Here is a 16,013-nt window from a genome sequence, read left to right on the forward strand (position 1 = left end):
ACACTGCTACACATGCCTCTCAGCAGGTGAGAAAGAAAGGCAGTGCAGTGCAAAGTCAGAAGTCTAGGAAAGATCCCTCTAAATCAGGGGGATGCCCTGTGGGGCAGGTGGGTCACAGTGCATCTTCTGGAATACCAGCAGTCCATGCAGAGTCTGCTGTGGGACCAGGAAGAAAGGCTGCTTTCAGCTGCTTCAGCACTCACTGCAGGGAGGGAGCCCTACTGTATGACCCAGCATGTGGAGCTTTCTACACTTGGAGAAAAAAGGTAGAAAAATATCTGCACATTTTAGCACAGGAGGCTCTAGTTTTATTTAAGAACTCTAGCTATTAAAATAAATCAATTAAAAAAATAAAATCTATTCTTTACAAAAAGCTCCAACCCATACACAAAATCATGTCGTCAACTTGAAACTCTTCTTCCTGTGAAAGGCAAGTTTCCATAGCATTCTTTTGCCTAGTCTCCTTGAAATTTTCAAACACACAAATATTTCCCATGACAGAGCAACTATAATAAAGCTCCTTAGTCACACTGGTGTGGTTTACACAACACACCTTTTACAATCCCACAAAAATGTACCACTGCTAAATGCCTGTCTGAAAACCTCAAGTCCACAGCATTCAAAAGAAAAATGCTCCCAACCACCCACCGCTAGTGCATCAGATATTTGAAGTACGTGCAAGCAGACACTGAACTGATAGGTTATCACCAGCCACTGTGGCAACAGCTATGCCTGCATACTCCAGGGAGGAAATACAAAGTCATGGTGAATTTTTAACTTTGATGTTTATAAGATACCTGTTGACCTCTAAGACTTGAGTCATATATTCATCCTTGCGACAAGAGCAATACTGGCATGGCCTGGGGAGCTTGCTGTGCCCAGGATACTCCTCAAGCCCTGGAGATGAGTCTTTAAGGCTGGCAAACACCTACCGGCAGGGGAACTGAGACCCTAAGCCCTTGGCAACACCCCATTACCAGCTGCCCAGAGCCACCCTGCCATTTTATCTAACAGCACACTTAATGATCCCAAACTCCTTTGAAAACTCACCTGATTGAGATAACTCATACTTAGATCAATGGAGTGCATTCATGTGTCAGCAAGGGATCAAACCTACATGAGCCCTTATTGCCTATTAAACATTGCAGCTGCTTCTTCCCCATCACCACTTCCCCTCGCCTTACAGCGTAGTTAAAGGGAAGGTGCAAATGCCTTTCAGAACAACCCACATGATCCTACAAGGCACACGCTGTGCTACAGCTCCTGTCACTTCAGCAGGACTCCACTGTATGACCTTTATCTCCTCAAGAGGTCTCTGAGGTGTTATGGAATGGGGAAAAAACCCTGTAAAAGTGCAGGGCAAGGAGCAGCAGCACAATGCCACAGTCACAACAGTTTTGGGAATGGAAATATTCAAATACACAGCAAACAGCCCCATTTGCAAACAGTATTTAAATGGTAGAACAAACAGCCCTCTGCTTCTGTGAGGATAGTGAAGTCAAGAAGGTGCAGACCTGCCTGACATTGGGTGACTGAGGGAGGCAGTGGTGAGCACATGCAATCCCAGTGCTGGGAAAGGAACCAGACTGACCACTGCCGTGGTGTTGGCCCTTGACACCAAGTCACTGTTTACAAGTCACTCACTTCTGCAGTAGAACTGCTCATGCTCAGAAGTTTCTGGGAAATGGAACTCTTCAGCCTAAGGAAGTCTTGCACCAAACTGGAAGTGTGATGGACGTTCAAGTTCAGCACGTAGTGCAGATGTCTCCAAAGACAGAGGCTGTTTGCCACTGACTTGCTTGTTACTAACTCTCTAAGCAGAATCATCTTTTCCTACAGCTTACCTGTATGGATGAAAACTGGCATTAAACCTAAGGAAAACTTAAAACAGCTTCTCTGGAAAAACGATTACTCATTCATGGTCACTCATTTGAATTAGTTAACACGTGATATATCAGTGCACACTGCTGACATCCAGGACCTGAATAGCTTTATTCAACAACCACCCTCCTCTGGGCCTTTGTTGACCAATTTCATAGTCTAAACCAAATTAGCTATGAATCCGAATGTATTTACTAGAAACATTAGCCATTTGAGCCAGCTTCCTTGAAATCTTTTTGCCTTAATTCTTGTTATTCATCAGCATTTACATTTGATGCAGGAACTTCTGTGATTCCACCTCAGATCAGTGCCATGCCAATCAGTTTGCTGTATCAACATGTCAGTGACTTTCTGCTCCATGAACCTGTGCTGGGACTTAATGGGTTTACTTAAATATCATCATCAGTAAGTCCCATACGGGAAATTACTTAAAACATTTGGAATGCATTATACTCACCATCCATTATACTCACTATAAATGCACTAAAATATAGCCACTGTCTCCTGGAACATAGAAATGCCATTAACAGTGTCACAACAGAGAGAATAGGAATTTCCCACAAATCTACTTTTCAGCAGAATCTTTTTGAATCATCTTATCATACTTCTGTAGCAATGAATTCCCACAATATATTACAAAAACTCCTCCTTGTCTTCACAACAGATTTTTTCATGGATAATTTTTAAACTTTAAACCCATCAGCTTCCTCAGCTTTCATAGCCCCAAATCCATTCAAACACTGCTTTTAGTTCTCCTAACCAGAATATACGTTCACGTACAGTAATAGCAGGATTTTCTTCCTGATGCAGTAGGGGCGTAGGAAGAGACTAACAGAAGACTGAGCAGCTTTTCTTATGGAGCTCCCTTTATTCACCCTGCTTAGAAGATACAAAAAGAAGAATTTGCCTAATTTAGAGATCTAGAAAACAATCTTTCAAAACCAAATATAGGCATAATTCCAATTAGCTTTATGCTTAATCTACAGAGAACATATATTGAGGCAGCCAGGTACCTTCAGCCCACTGATCACTTTTGTTTGAGAACACAAGAGTCAGTATTTTAAATAAAGATACTAAGATTTTGTCTGAAACTTCACTAGGGGCAGCATGAGACCTTTGACATTTAAAGCCAACAAGCTGAAGAAGTTCAGGCAATGCCAATAAAGCAAACATTTAGGTTTTTTACAGAATCCTTACTCAGGCAGAGCCATAAGCAATTAAAGACAACCCTTAGGGGATAAACTGCTTTCTTTTAACAGAACATTTTCTCCCAAAAGGTTCACTTATTTTGAATAGTAACAGGAAAGACAGGGGAAGATTAATTTAAAAGATTCTGATAATTCTTCTCATTAAATGGGTCTCTTTTATTTTCCCATCCTGAATGCTACAGTGACAGAGTTAGGAGGAATAATCAGAAAACCCCAAATATCACCAAGCCCCGCACCCCCCCCCCCCCCCCCCCGGAACAGCTTCTTGCAATCTTTAAAGTCTGTTCAACATATACTAACAGAGACCTGAAAATTAGGAGGCAAAACTCCCGAAGACAACCAGCATTGGAATTTGCTGCCTACACAGTAATTTTCTCACCTCAGTAGTTACTGTGCTGGTCTTCCTGCGACCCTCAAATTCCTACAACTGGTGGGAAGTAGATCCCTGAGTAGCAAAAGCTACACTTTTCAAGGGGCTGGAGAGATTAGAACCTACTACCCTATGGGGGTAAAGATGCTACCTTTATACTAACAAACTAAAGAGTCTCATCCCACTTTCTCCAAAGTTAAATTGCTGTCAGTTTTTTGGCTCGTGTGAATTCAAAAGTTTTCCAAACAGTGGATGAAGTTCAGCGTAGGTGAGCAGCCACTCTCACAGGCAGCTGCCCTGCTTTAGAAAGTGGCAGCTTAACCATGGCCCTCTTATTTCAGTCTCATGACAACAAAGTTGTCTCTGGCACTGCAACTGCTTGAGAAGTCAGAAAACAGAAGGAGAAGAAAAATCCAAAACACAACTCAGGCACAGGAGACATAGGAGGAGACCCTGTCTGAAAATGGCAGTAAAGCCACAGGTCTAGGAGCTAAGGAAATTGAGCAAGTTCAGTCTACCACCTGCTATGTAAAAAGAGCTAAGGCTAAACAATTTCCGTACATTAAACATCTCTCCTCTAACAGCTCTGTTGACATGATTATCTTTTTCAGAGAAGAGCAGAAGTAACAAGACAAGGCAGGTATACAAAACTTTTTATTGACAACAGAACAATAGAGAGGAACGTCACCACTTCCCATTCCTCTGGAATGTCTCCATTTCACAGTCAGTCTGCTAAAAGCGTACTTCAATGGTAACAAGCAACACGAAGGCATGGAGCTGTCTGTAACCTCCAGAGAAATGTTCCATCAGTGCAGTGCAAGGGGACCGACGGCGCGCACGTGAGCAGCAGGCCCTGTCACAACACCACCGCGGCAGGAACAGCGTATGCAGAGCCAACAGGCACAGACATAAAGCAGGCAGAAGCCTCGAGTTATTTCCATTATCTCCATTTAAGGGTGATACCCGACCTGTTATTCCATCCAAATTCTGTTTCAGGAGAGAATACTTTATTCCCTTGCTCTTTTTTGCCTTCCCTGTCCTCAAAGACATCCATACTTCCAGCTGAATGGTACCATCTTAGAGAATGCCCGAGCTTTTATATTTTGCTACCTCATACCAGTTCATGCATGCACGTGAGTTTACTTTCAGAAGATGACATTAACATAAAGAGGGGGAAAAAAAGTGCTGTATAAGAAGAAAAGGATTTAGTTGTTAATGCTTCCTTGCTAACAAAAATATTTGGTTGTTGAATATACTCCCTGTAATGTCATTTTCAAAATGTATATAGGCAGTCTACTTAGCATTTTAAAGAAACTGCACATCAAACTCAACGTCATTTCAAACACTCCAAAATTAAATTTGAACTGAAATTCAATCTAAACAACAAAATATCTTTAGTTTTCACAGTCCACAGAACTGCACACTGAGTGCAAGATGAAAGCTGTCTCTCTTCTGCATAAGGTTTCCTCTGCCTGCAGAACTGTACTGGGGACCCTGTGTAGTAGCTTACACGTTTATAAACATTTGTTCATTTATCATGTTTTTCCTTTACTTAATGGATGTGCCTGTGGATGTGTAGACTTGTAAAGTGCTTTAAAATAAAAGAAAAACCCCTACAAAAGAAAAAACCCCTCAAAAAATCACATAGATGTGAGAATTTTATCTGAAGGGCTTTGTACAGCATTTACAATGTCGGCATAAAGCATGTGAAACATGAGCATTCCCTGCAGACTGATGCAGTGCAAGCAGTCTCACACATTAGATACTGCAATTCCTCTGGATTCAAGATGCACAATACTTACAAAAACAACCCTAGAAGCACAGACAAATGCTGGTGGCTCTTCCTCTTCTTTTTAGAAACATAATTAAAAAATCTGCATTACTCTCTCATAATTTAAATACATAAGTAATCTCCACTTTTATTACTTCATGACAATGACTTCAAATTTACATTATTTTAAGTACCGTCAGAATAGCTCCATGTATAATACAGATATTTGCTGATATCCTGTCAGAAAATAAAAAAAACCAAAACCTTCCACTATATAAAAAAAATATGCTGGAAAGACAAGAACACAGAACAGGGACTTGGTACAGACTATGATTTCAGTTTTATATCAACCACAGTTAACCCAAAATTAACAGATACACAGCGATATTCAAAAGCAGTGCAAATATCTTTGGAGGTTAGAATAAAATTATACTACAAGAACATAAGACAGAAGAAATTAAAAGGCAAGTACTTCAAGTACAGGAACCAGTCTCTGTGAGGTCCACCTTAGTGTTAGCTGGGAGTTCCTTTTCCCATCTTACTTCTTCCTCTGGAACACATTAGCCAACATTGCACCTGATGTAGTCAGCTGGCCCATTTTGTTCAGAAACTTGGTCTTTGTATCTTCACTTACCAGGCTCGCTGCAATTGACATCGAGCTGGGAAAGGAAAACATTTAGTGGCATGAGACTACAAATTAAAAAGAACGTTATGTTGTTTCTTAAGCAACTAAATTGTCTTTGTGTTTCATAGGTTTCAACAAAAAAGACCAGTCTGTGAAGAAAAATTGAAAACCCATCACTACCTAGTCCATATATGCACTGTTAAACTTATTATAATGTGTTTGCAGTGCCTGTGAAAATGGTAAAATATTTTTTTGCACTAATTTTAGTTCCTTTGGATGTCACCACATTAGCATTCGCTACCTACTGGGGAATTGCTGCAGTGACAAATACCTCTGTGAAAGGTATTGCCTTTGCTTTTGCTGCAGTGACAAATACCTCTGCTTTTGCCTTCTGACCAGAAATGTCAATTCTTGTGTTTATTTAGTGTAAGTTCACCAGTATCAGTTCAGACACAGACCTTTCTAACCCAAGAAACCTGCCTCCAACAGTGACATTAGCAGACATGTAGAGATGAGCAAAAGCAAGGTAAGTACAAAACAGTGACCTCTCTCCTTAATTTTCAACACTTTATTTTCCAACTACTTTCACCTGAACAGAGTTAAAAACTGGTGAGGATTGTCAACCTCAATAAATCTTTATTTTATATTACTTGATCAGCTTTCCTTTGAACTTCTTATAAATTTCTTGCAAACCCCACCCTGAGCCCGACTGGGTCAGCCCCCCTTGCTGGCTAAGGAGCTGCTTCTTCTGGTTTTTGTGAATGTGGCTCCTGTAACCTGTGCTTGGATGTTCTTAATTGAGACATACTACATAGGACAATGGAGAGTTCATAGGTTTCCCACAAACTGGACTGGAAGGAGCAATCCAATCAATGCCGAAGCTACAGGATGCTAAGCTATGAATAATATGTTAAGAAATTATCCCTATTATGTGAAATTAACAGATTTTTTTTTTTAATTAACAACTAACAGTGAGCTCAATTTCAGATATATATAAACCGTTTAGCACAGTAGGAGTCATGTGTCTCAAGACAGAGCAAATGTACGTACCAGGAATATTAACAAATATTCCATATTTCCTATATTTATAGTCAAAAAGGCAAGTGTTTATCAACATTGGACAAGGGCAATTTTAGAAAACATTACCAAATAAATTATCCCTTGTGAACTCGGCGTGGACTCTGCATTTCAAACTTATAGCTAAGACCACAAAATCTGTCTTACTGGCAAAGGCCAGATTCCAGGAACTGACTTTTCAGTCTGAAAAGTTATAAACAGTTCTGTTAGACACACTTGCATCAAGGAGATAAAACTGAAGTTAACTCTGAATTGTTTCAACAGAACTTGAATGATTTCTTCAAAGGTAGAAGGGATACATGCAGTACTTTCTCCCATTTCACACCACAGAAAAAAAGTGCTTAGTAATAATGATTTCTGGTTCTTTTTAAAGTACCTTAGAAATAAAAGGGAAGCTTCTTACTAAAGATGTATTGTGGATTTGCAAATAGTTTAATTATAAACTTTAAAAGTAAAATATTTATTTCAGGCACAATCACATAGCCAGACATCTTTGGCTTGATTAAACATCTCTAGTCAACTAATGAATCACATATTTCCAGCTGATAAAACTCAGCTGGGAAATTACTGCTACAGTAAGATGGATGCCTCTTGCAATTTCCTTTGATTTCATGATAAAGCAAGGGCATATAAATTATGTAACTAACAGTTTACACTCAGTATCAGCTAGTTAAGGACAAGAAGCTATCTCAGACTATGAGGTATCCTAGAGTTGTGTGTAGCTACGAAAACTTATTTGGGAAATACTGTACATTCCAAGCATTAGCAGCATTAAGAAAATAAAAGTGCTCATTTCAGAAAAGAAAGCCTTGCAACTGGTGACAAACCGGTAGTTCTAAACAAACTGTGCTTTCATTAGTCTGAAACGATCCTGAATAAGACTGAGGAAAACAAGGAGGTGTTCCATTGGTTCTTGAAACAGTTTGGGGGATGTCAGCCATCTGACTTCAAAAATTAAATAGTAACAACTACAGAGTCTAGAAGTTCATGTTTTCTAATACTGTTACTGTAAATAGAAACATAATCCACAGCATCCTGCATACTTAAAAGTTTAAATATCCAAAATAAATAGCCTCCAAAGTACTTCCATTACTATGCAAAGTGAATATTTAAACATTGCAAAAATTAATATGAAATCAAATAATGTGAGTCTCACATCTTTAAAAAGTAATCAAAGAACCCAACAAAGCAATAGCATATCTTGTTTAAAACAATCCATTATTTAAAAAGCAAAACAAAACCCAACCCACAAATAATGTGTAAACATCAAATTTTCCTGGTGTCCTGATGAATCAGATGTGACACAGAATTCTGCCTGTTTTATGGGGAAGCTCTAGGCTGAAAGAAACACTCCTAATGGGCATTTTATAGCAATCAGTTTGTAATATAAGTTGTTACCTGTGATTAAAATACCTTGTTAATTGCTAAACAAAATGTTTAACAAAAGCAGCTATCCAATATTTAAAAATGCAGAGTTTAATCTTCTGAAAAAACTATTTCTTTGATACTGTATTATTTGACCAAGTTTTTCTAACAGCAAGGGGAAAAGACAAGACAAGAACATCAGAAGATTGCTTTTGCACCCATTTTGATTTCTGTGCCTGCACTGCCGTGCTGTTAACAAACCCCAGTAATTTATATCCCAGCTGTATTTAAATCCTTTGTAAAATATGTATTTGTCATTGAAATTAGGAACTGAAATCAGCAAGCACTTAGCAAGAAAACAGAGACGTTTACGTATATGAAAAGGTCATTTCTTCAGTGGTAAAATATTTCTTGTTAATTTTGTACAGTACAAGACTACAACCATAGCCTGACGTGGTTGTAGAAGAAAGGGGGAAACTAATTAAAAGAACAAAGGAACAGATTGCAAAGACTTATCCTTTTCATATCTTAGTTTTCAGCAGTTGCATTCATAAAGAACATATATCAGATGTTGTATGAGGTTTGCATTTATCTGTTTCTGCAATGGCTTAACAGGACTGTCATTTCAAAGTATTTACTACTAGTAAAGCCTGAAGTATTTTACTTGGTGCCTGAGAGACTGACCCTTTTTCTACTTTACATACTTTACTCAACTTTCTGTTGAGTTCTTGTACACCTTTTCTATTTTAATCATTCTCAGACCACCAGTTGCTTCCAGGACTACGGGTGAGCCCTTTCAAGAAGTAAATTCTATCCATTTTTTACAGATAAGGGAGCATGACATGAACAAGCTTCAGTAATTTTCTCAAGTCTCATGACAAAGTACTGGGATTGAGAACAGATTCTCTTTTCAGATACCTCCTCACACACTTCCTTGGCAACACTGCTAAGGATTTGTTAAGTTATATAATAATCCACAATAATTTACCTGCTGGCATGCCATTCCAGGCAATGAGCAGGCAAAAAAGCACACACAACTCATCATAATGGCAATGAGCATCCCCAATTTCCACATGAAAGGTGGGTCTTTTGGCTACTTTTGTTATCAGGAAGTGCACACAAATGATACCATCTCTACACATGAAGCAAATGGATGCATGAGCACTGTGTGTCTGCTGTCTCCCTGGAGAGCTGGGTTTACTCTGTGTTTGTGGAAAGGGTGTTGTACCAAAGTGCAGCACAGGTGGCCTTTTCCCAAAGTCAGCTAACTGTCTAACCAGAACACTCACGCAGGGGTCAGTTTATACACTGGAGAAACTGTTCTTGCGTGCACCAGTCCTGGGCAAACCAGGAGAGCAGCCTGAAGCAAGCCCTTCCCAGGACCAGAACAACTCCCTCAGCCTGCAGGTTGCCACCCCCATGGGTGGCAAAGTGTCTTCTACATACATTGCTCTAAGCACTTAGGCCAGGCACTCCCTGATTTCTCAGATCCAGTACAGAAATTCAAATTCAGCTTTAAATTAACAAAAAATTAAGAACCAAGAACATAATTCCTATAAAAATAATTGTTGTCTCATGTTTTACACTGGAGACAGAAACAGCCACTGTATTAAAGTTTCCAAACACTGTTTTCAAATACAGCATATGTCAGTGCAGGATTTCAGGTCACAAATCTTGGACACCATTATGGAATACACTCTGCAGAACACTGCTCTGGAGGCACACAGAAAAAGGGAAGTGGAAGTCTTACCCTTGCGGTTCTTGGACGGTCTTGTTTTCCACTTTCTGTTCACATTCTTTTATCATGGAGCTCAAAATAACCTAAGACACATAAGGAAGAGAGATACATGACATTTTTCCTTTTACATTAACACTTCTTATGAAATCTACTCTGCAAATAATTCTGACATTAGCAGTACTGTTTAAAACATTTCCCTGATTTTTTTTTTTTCAAGTGCCTTTGAGTTCCAGTTATCTGATAATGCCTTGTGGTTAGAAACAACAAAAATGTTCAAAATAACTTAAGGAAGAAAATGTTTTCCAAATAGTTACAGAAGTTCAGACTTTGTCCTTTTGCCCCAGGCTTTTAAAAACAGCACTAAAACAAATCCACATCTGTGGCATGCTCTATCTTCATGAACATTATGCAGAAAGAAAAAGCAAGGAAAGAAAAAAGTGTGATGGTATCCTAGGACAATATCTTAATAGAAGGAAGTGCTAAAATCAACTTGATACCATTCCACTGGTGTCTTCCAGAGTTCCTATGACTCATGGCTTTTTCCTTTTATTTAAGCAAGTACAGTGTTAAAAAGGTTTCTGCAGAGTATTTAAGACTGAAGACACCTCCACACTGACATTTTTACACTTATCCAAAAATAAGGAAAAGATTCCCAATAGCAGGCTTTAAAACAAAATCATACAGTTAATTCATGGGACAGATAAATGACTCCCTGCCCTGTTCACAACAGTACTGTTTTAACACATTAAGACAAAAGTGTTTTGTCTTAGGTTGCAAATGCAAGATATGGCTGGGGGTGTGTATTCTATTGCCATCTGTTAGAGGTGGAGCAATTATCTTCTGTTAATTGGGCAGTTTTTCTTTAGCTCTTCCACAACCCATCCTCCCTTCAGGAGATATCTTCTGTTGATGGGCCTCACTGCATGACTCATTCTCACTGCATGACTGATAAAATTACATCACCCCAGTGTGAGATGCTCTGCCCAAGAGGAGGAGCCAAGTATTCCTTCCTGGATATAGTCTGAAATTTGGAACACCACAGGCAGCCTTTTCCCACTGGATTCCCAGAGGAAGACCAGGCCCATCTATACCACCACTGGACTTTCAGAGGAAGACTACACCCTTTCTACAGGATCATTGTTGCAACAGAACCACATCTGTCACTCCAGGAGGACTGCAGCTACTGTTTAATGGGACTGCTACCAACACCCTGACAAACAGGGTGTGAGGTCGTATTCTGACTCTGTCAGCATTATTTTGTATTCCTGAATTTTTATTTTTACTTTTCCTAATAAAGAACTGTTATTTCTACTCCAATATCTTTGCCTGAGCCCCTTAATTCCAAAATTATAACAATTCAGAGGGAGGGGGTTTACATTTTCCATTTCAAGAGAGGCTCCTGCCTTCCTTAGCAGACACTTGTCTTTTCAAACCAAGACATGTTTTGAAACACTTAGGCAAAAAAGTTAAAATGCAAAGTATGGAACTATAAATATGTACATATACACACATATATACACACTGCATAAATGGAAAGTTCCTCTGCCACAGCTCAGAAGAAAGCTAAATACTTTTTTGAGACACTAAACTTAAAATCTCAAAACTACAAGCAATTAAAATTAGTATTGCCTCACCAATCCTGAATATATACAACAAAGGAAAAATACTATTTTCAATCTCTAAAATACAGATCAGTCACTAATGGTTACTGCCAACTGATGACTATTTTTAAATGTTTTTGCATAAATTAAAATGTTGGTTTCTGTCAAGTCTGCAGCACACCCAATAATTACACTGATAAGATGTGGCCTGGTCTGCAGACCTGTGCCACTGCTCACTCTATTTATCCACAAGTATTACTTCAGCATTTGAATCATTTTAGGTAGCACCCTTGAGTGTTTCAGAGAGTGGCATTCAAACAGGACTACAACTCTTCCTACTACATTTGCTGTCCTCCATTTGCATAAAATGTTATACAAATACTTAATGCTCAAGAGTACAGAGGTACAAGAAAAATACATTCAGAATTTTTGTTCTGTATCAAAAAGCCCTGAAATTTTCAAGCACAGCCGCCATAATTTTGGTTACTTATCATTTCCACCTGCGCACTGGAGCTTTCCTACGTTTTTGTACATCTGAATCCAGATGTTCCAAATATCAAGAATATGAAGCCTTGATCAAAGAGGAGAATAATTCATCAAGGACCCAGGATCATTTCAAGAACAGGATGGCTTTCCCATCCATTGCACAGCTCCTTCTGGGAAGGCTATGTAATTCTTGGATGAAGTGGAGCAATTCTTGCCTCTTCTGCAGATTAATTTCTAAATTTCTACATTATGGCTTTGCACATACTGCTCAGACCTATTCCCTTGGGTTCTCCTTGTTTGGTCATAGGACTGATTATGAAATCACATCTCCTTAAAGAGAAATGTTTTAGAGTACTAACTCTAAATATAGAGACACTTAAGAGACTTAACATGCTGAAGTCTTATAAACAGTACTGCAGTATATGGACTAAATATTTTTACCAAGTACTGACTCACTATCATGCAACTCAAATCCACTTACTCTGAAAACCCATAGAAGGTAAGTGGAAAACGAGGGAGAAGGGACTTGACATTGAACTAGAGATGCTGGTAAAGTATCTGAATGTCTGCACAAGCTGAAATGTTTTCTTTAAAGATGAGAAGGTCTGACCTAAATGCCCAACTTACACTTTTATTTATATGAAAGAAAGGAAAACAAGTATGAGGTATGAGTGGTACATGCTGCCAGACAGGACCACACAAGCCAATTCCACAATGTTACCCTTCCAGGATGAGCATAAACTCTGTACTGACGTTAAGCCATTAGAGCTAAGGCTCTGTGATTCAGAAAATGTGTGTTTGTCAAGTGATATGCCACTTGAATAATGAATAACACCACAGAGGCCAAAATAGTGAAAAAAGGCTTAATTCTGTTTATGAAAATGTCTAATTATTTGAGACAGTATATTACATTCATTTCAGAAAACATGATTTTCAGATAGAAGGCTTCCAAGACAGACACTAGAACTCACTGGTCTCAGAAGCCTCTATGATGATGCCTATAAACATCCTATTGAAGTGGGAAGCTGATCAAGCCCTAGATATCCATTTCTACAAAAAAAGGGATAAAAATTGTAAAGCCTGTAGTGAGTTTTCTAACCCACTGGAGCAGGGGTTAATATTTTTAATTTTATATTGCTCTCTGGCTAAAAAGCCAAAGCACTTGGCATTATGACTGAAGTCAATTAAGCACAGTAATGCAGAATGTGGTAATGGAGAACTGAGAGCTGTCTTTACCTACTGATTTATTTTAAATTCTATTCAGTCCTCGGTTCCTTCTCTGACTACAAGATTCAAACTCAATCAAACCTCTTGTTCTGATTCAGGGTATCTTTTGAATGGACCATGTCTTTAAACCTTAGAAGTTACATTAACTACAAAAATGAAGTAGTATTCGATCAGTTATCCCATTGGTAAAAGAAAATGAAACTTTTGCCTAACTGGATATATTGTAACCAGTGATTTTAGTGCATCCTTGGTTTGATTAAGATAAAGATGGTAAAAACATTTCCTTTTTCTTCAGTCTAGGAAGATCTATGTTTCTACATGCATTTCCGATGGTTGAGTATTTGTCTGCAGAGATTCTCAGCTCAGAAATACATTTTACAAGAGTTTACTGGTTTTGAAATCACGTGACCTATTCTTTATGAAAAAAACCTCCTGAATGTCATGTTTTGAAACCACTTATTAGCAGCTCTCCTTAACTTCTGGTTTTAAATGCCATCCCATTTCAACTTCTGCCACCTACATCTCATACTCAGTAAACATAGTTTACTGCTCACCTCATGTTCTGGAGAGAGATGTTCCATGTCGGTTCGTAAACACTTCAGTCCTGGTAAAAAGTGATTGACCATTAAATCCTCTGAAATAACTAAAACCCAGGTTGTTAAGGTATTATAAGGATTGCATTTGAAATTATACTTTTTTTTCTGTCTTCTGATAATGTTGCTTTATGGAACACAAGGGCAGCAGCAAAACTAAGAAAATGGAACAGCATTTGACATTTCATGGCTAATAAAAAGGAAAAAAGATCTTAAACATATTTAACATCAGGCATTTCATATATCCATATAATACTTTTAAGATTTTTTTTCCTTGATTTATTGGTTTATCGGGCACACAGCCTGGACAGCTGACCCAAACTGACCAGAGGGATGTTCCACACCATATGATGCCTATTCAGATACAAAAACTAAGAGAAGGTGGTGGTGGCAGGGTGGGACACCATTTGTTGTTATGATGTTTGTGTTCTGGAGTGACTGCTACATGTGCTGAAGCCCTGCTTCCTGGAAAATAACTGGATATTGCTTGCTAATGGAAAGGGAGAATAAATCTTCTGTTTTGCTTTGCTTCCATACATAACTTATACTTTATTAAACTGCCACTATTTTGACACAAGTTTTTCCTCCATCTGATTTTGTCCCCCACCCTCACCCATCCTGCTGAGGAGAGGAAGGAGAGTGGTTTGGAGGGCACCTGGTGTGCTGCTAATCTTGGAAAACCTCCTCCTTATGTTGAATAGATCATGTTTTATATCACAGATTCAAAGACAAGTATTAAACTTCTCTCACCACCAGAGAACTAACAGCTAGACTTCCCCTGAAAAAAGGATACAGCAACAGGAAAGAGCACTGTAGGACTCAAACAGGTGGGTAGCGATATCCAGTCTCTTCGAATCAACAGACTGCTGGTTGTTGACCAAGGCTAACTTGTGCAAGTGTGGAATAACAACTGGAAAAGTAAAGAGAGGAATAAGTATTTGAAACTGCTTTCCAGAGACTTGTTTAGCATTAAACAGGTGCTATGTGGCAACTGCAGGCATTTGAAACTTCACACATCAGCGTGGAATAAGAACTGCTAACAATTGCTTTTGATAGGATTGCCCTTGCACATTTAATGGATTGACTCAAACTTGAAATAAAAATTTGTGGTGGTGCTACCTAAAATAAAAAAGTACCTTGGAGTACCTTTGAAATAATAACAGTTTACAGAAAAGGAAGAAAAACCCCATCAATGTAACCAGCATACCTATTATTAGCTTTTGGACAGAGAGAACAAGACTGCATCTTCCCATGGATGCAACTTACATTCGTCTCTAAATCTGGGCTCAGCATTAGGTCCAACTCTTCCAAACGTTTTTATGATTTCTGTATGTAAAGAATGTTGGTCTTGATACTGAGGGTCCTCCAGGAAAGATGCCAGCTGCATTTTTACTCTCTCCAGAAGCTTCAATATTCCCAGAGAAATAGAAAGAACACAAAAGAATCAAGATACTAGAAATTGTTATGATCAGTTCAGAGTATGTTTACAATTTTCTGTATTTCAGATGACAGATCTTGGATTTTCTTCTAATTTACAGATTTTTGCTAGGAGGATGTTTCAAACTCTTCAATGCACCTCTATGTTTTAAGGACTTTTACCAGGGTTTTAATCTGATCTGTTTTTTAACAACAGACAGGTGCTCCCATATAGTTGATTTTTCCTCCTGAGATTTCCTTGAGTCTGATACTCCCTTTTTTTACCTGCTATTACAGTTTCCCTCTTACTTAATAACTAGTAACTACAGAGTTTTCCTGTTTAATTAGAAACCAATTAATAGCATTTTTTGTAATGTATCTCACTTAGTAGGTTGAAATTTTTTTTGCAGAGAACAGAGATGCAAAAGTAACTATCATAAAAATCAATGGAATTAAAAAGATTCCTTCAACTAAAGGCTAGGAAACCAAAAATGAGATAGGTATTTAATTTGGATTCAAACTTGAAAAAAGTAACATTTTATGATTCATTTTGGAAGGTGCTATCACCTCTGTACTCTAAGGCTTATCATAATTAGTGCAACGGATACAGTAATTTCTGTGTGGTAACAAAACAATGTTCTTCCCAACTGATTAT

The 16,013-nt window shown here is 38.4% G+C and overlaps 1 protein-coding gene across 4 annotated transcripts in view; it reads right to left on the bottom strand.

Annotated features, from left to right (window-relative positions):
- Nucleotides 1–4,095: 4,095 nt before the first annotated feature.
- The window catches only part of RELCH (RAB11 binding and LisH domain, coiled-coil and HEAT repeat containing), a 76,401-nt gene continuing 64,483 nt past the window's right edge, over nucleotides 4,096–16,013 (bottom strand). For 3 of the 4 annotated variants that reach the window (XM_059854197.1, XM_059854189.1, XM_059854218.1), the window contains 5 exons: nucleotides 15,209–15,347; nucleotides 14,736–14,852; nucleotides 13,904–13,992; nucleotides 10,048–10,118; nucleotides 4,096–5,889 (listed from right to left, as the gene is read on the bottom strand). In XM_059854197.1, coding sequence (XP_059710180.1) covers nucleotides 5,769–5,889; nucleotides 10,048–10,118; nucleotides 13,904–13,992; nucleotides 14,736–14,852; nucleotides 15,209–15,347 — 537 coding nt within the window. In that variant the 3' untranslated portion in view covers nucleotides 4,096–5,768. Of the gene's footprint in view, nucleotides 5,890–10,047; nucleotides 10,119–13,903; nucleotides 13,993–14,735; nucleotides 14,853–15,208; nucleotides 15,348–16,013 lie in introns of those variants that run through there. The other variant, XM_059854207.1, reaches the window with a different exon arrangement.

The sequence above is a fragment of the Haemorhous mexicanus genome, chromosome 1, assembly GCF_027477595.1.
Source record: "Haemorhous mexicanus isolate bHaeMex1 chromosome 1, bHaeMex1.pri, whole genome shotgun sequence".
NCBI classification, from domain to species: Eukaryota; Metazoa; Chordata; class Aves; order Passeriformes; family Fringillidae; genus Haemorhous; species Haemorhous mexicanus.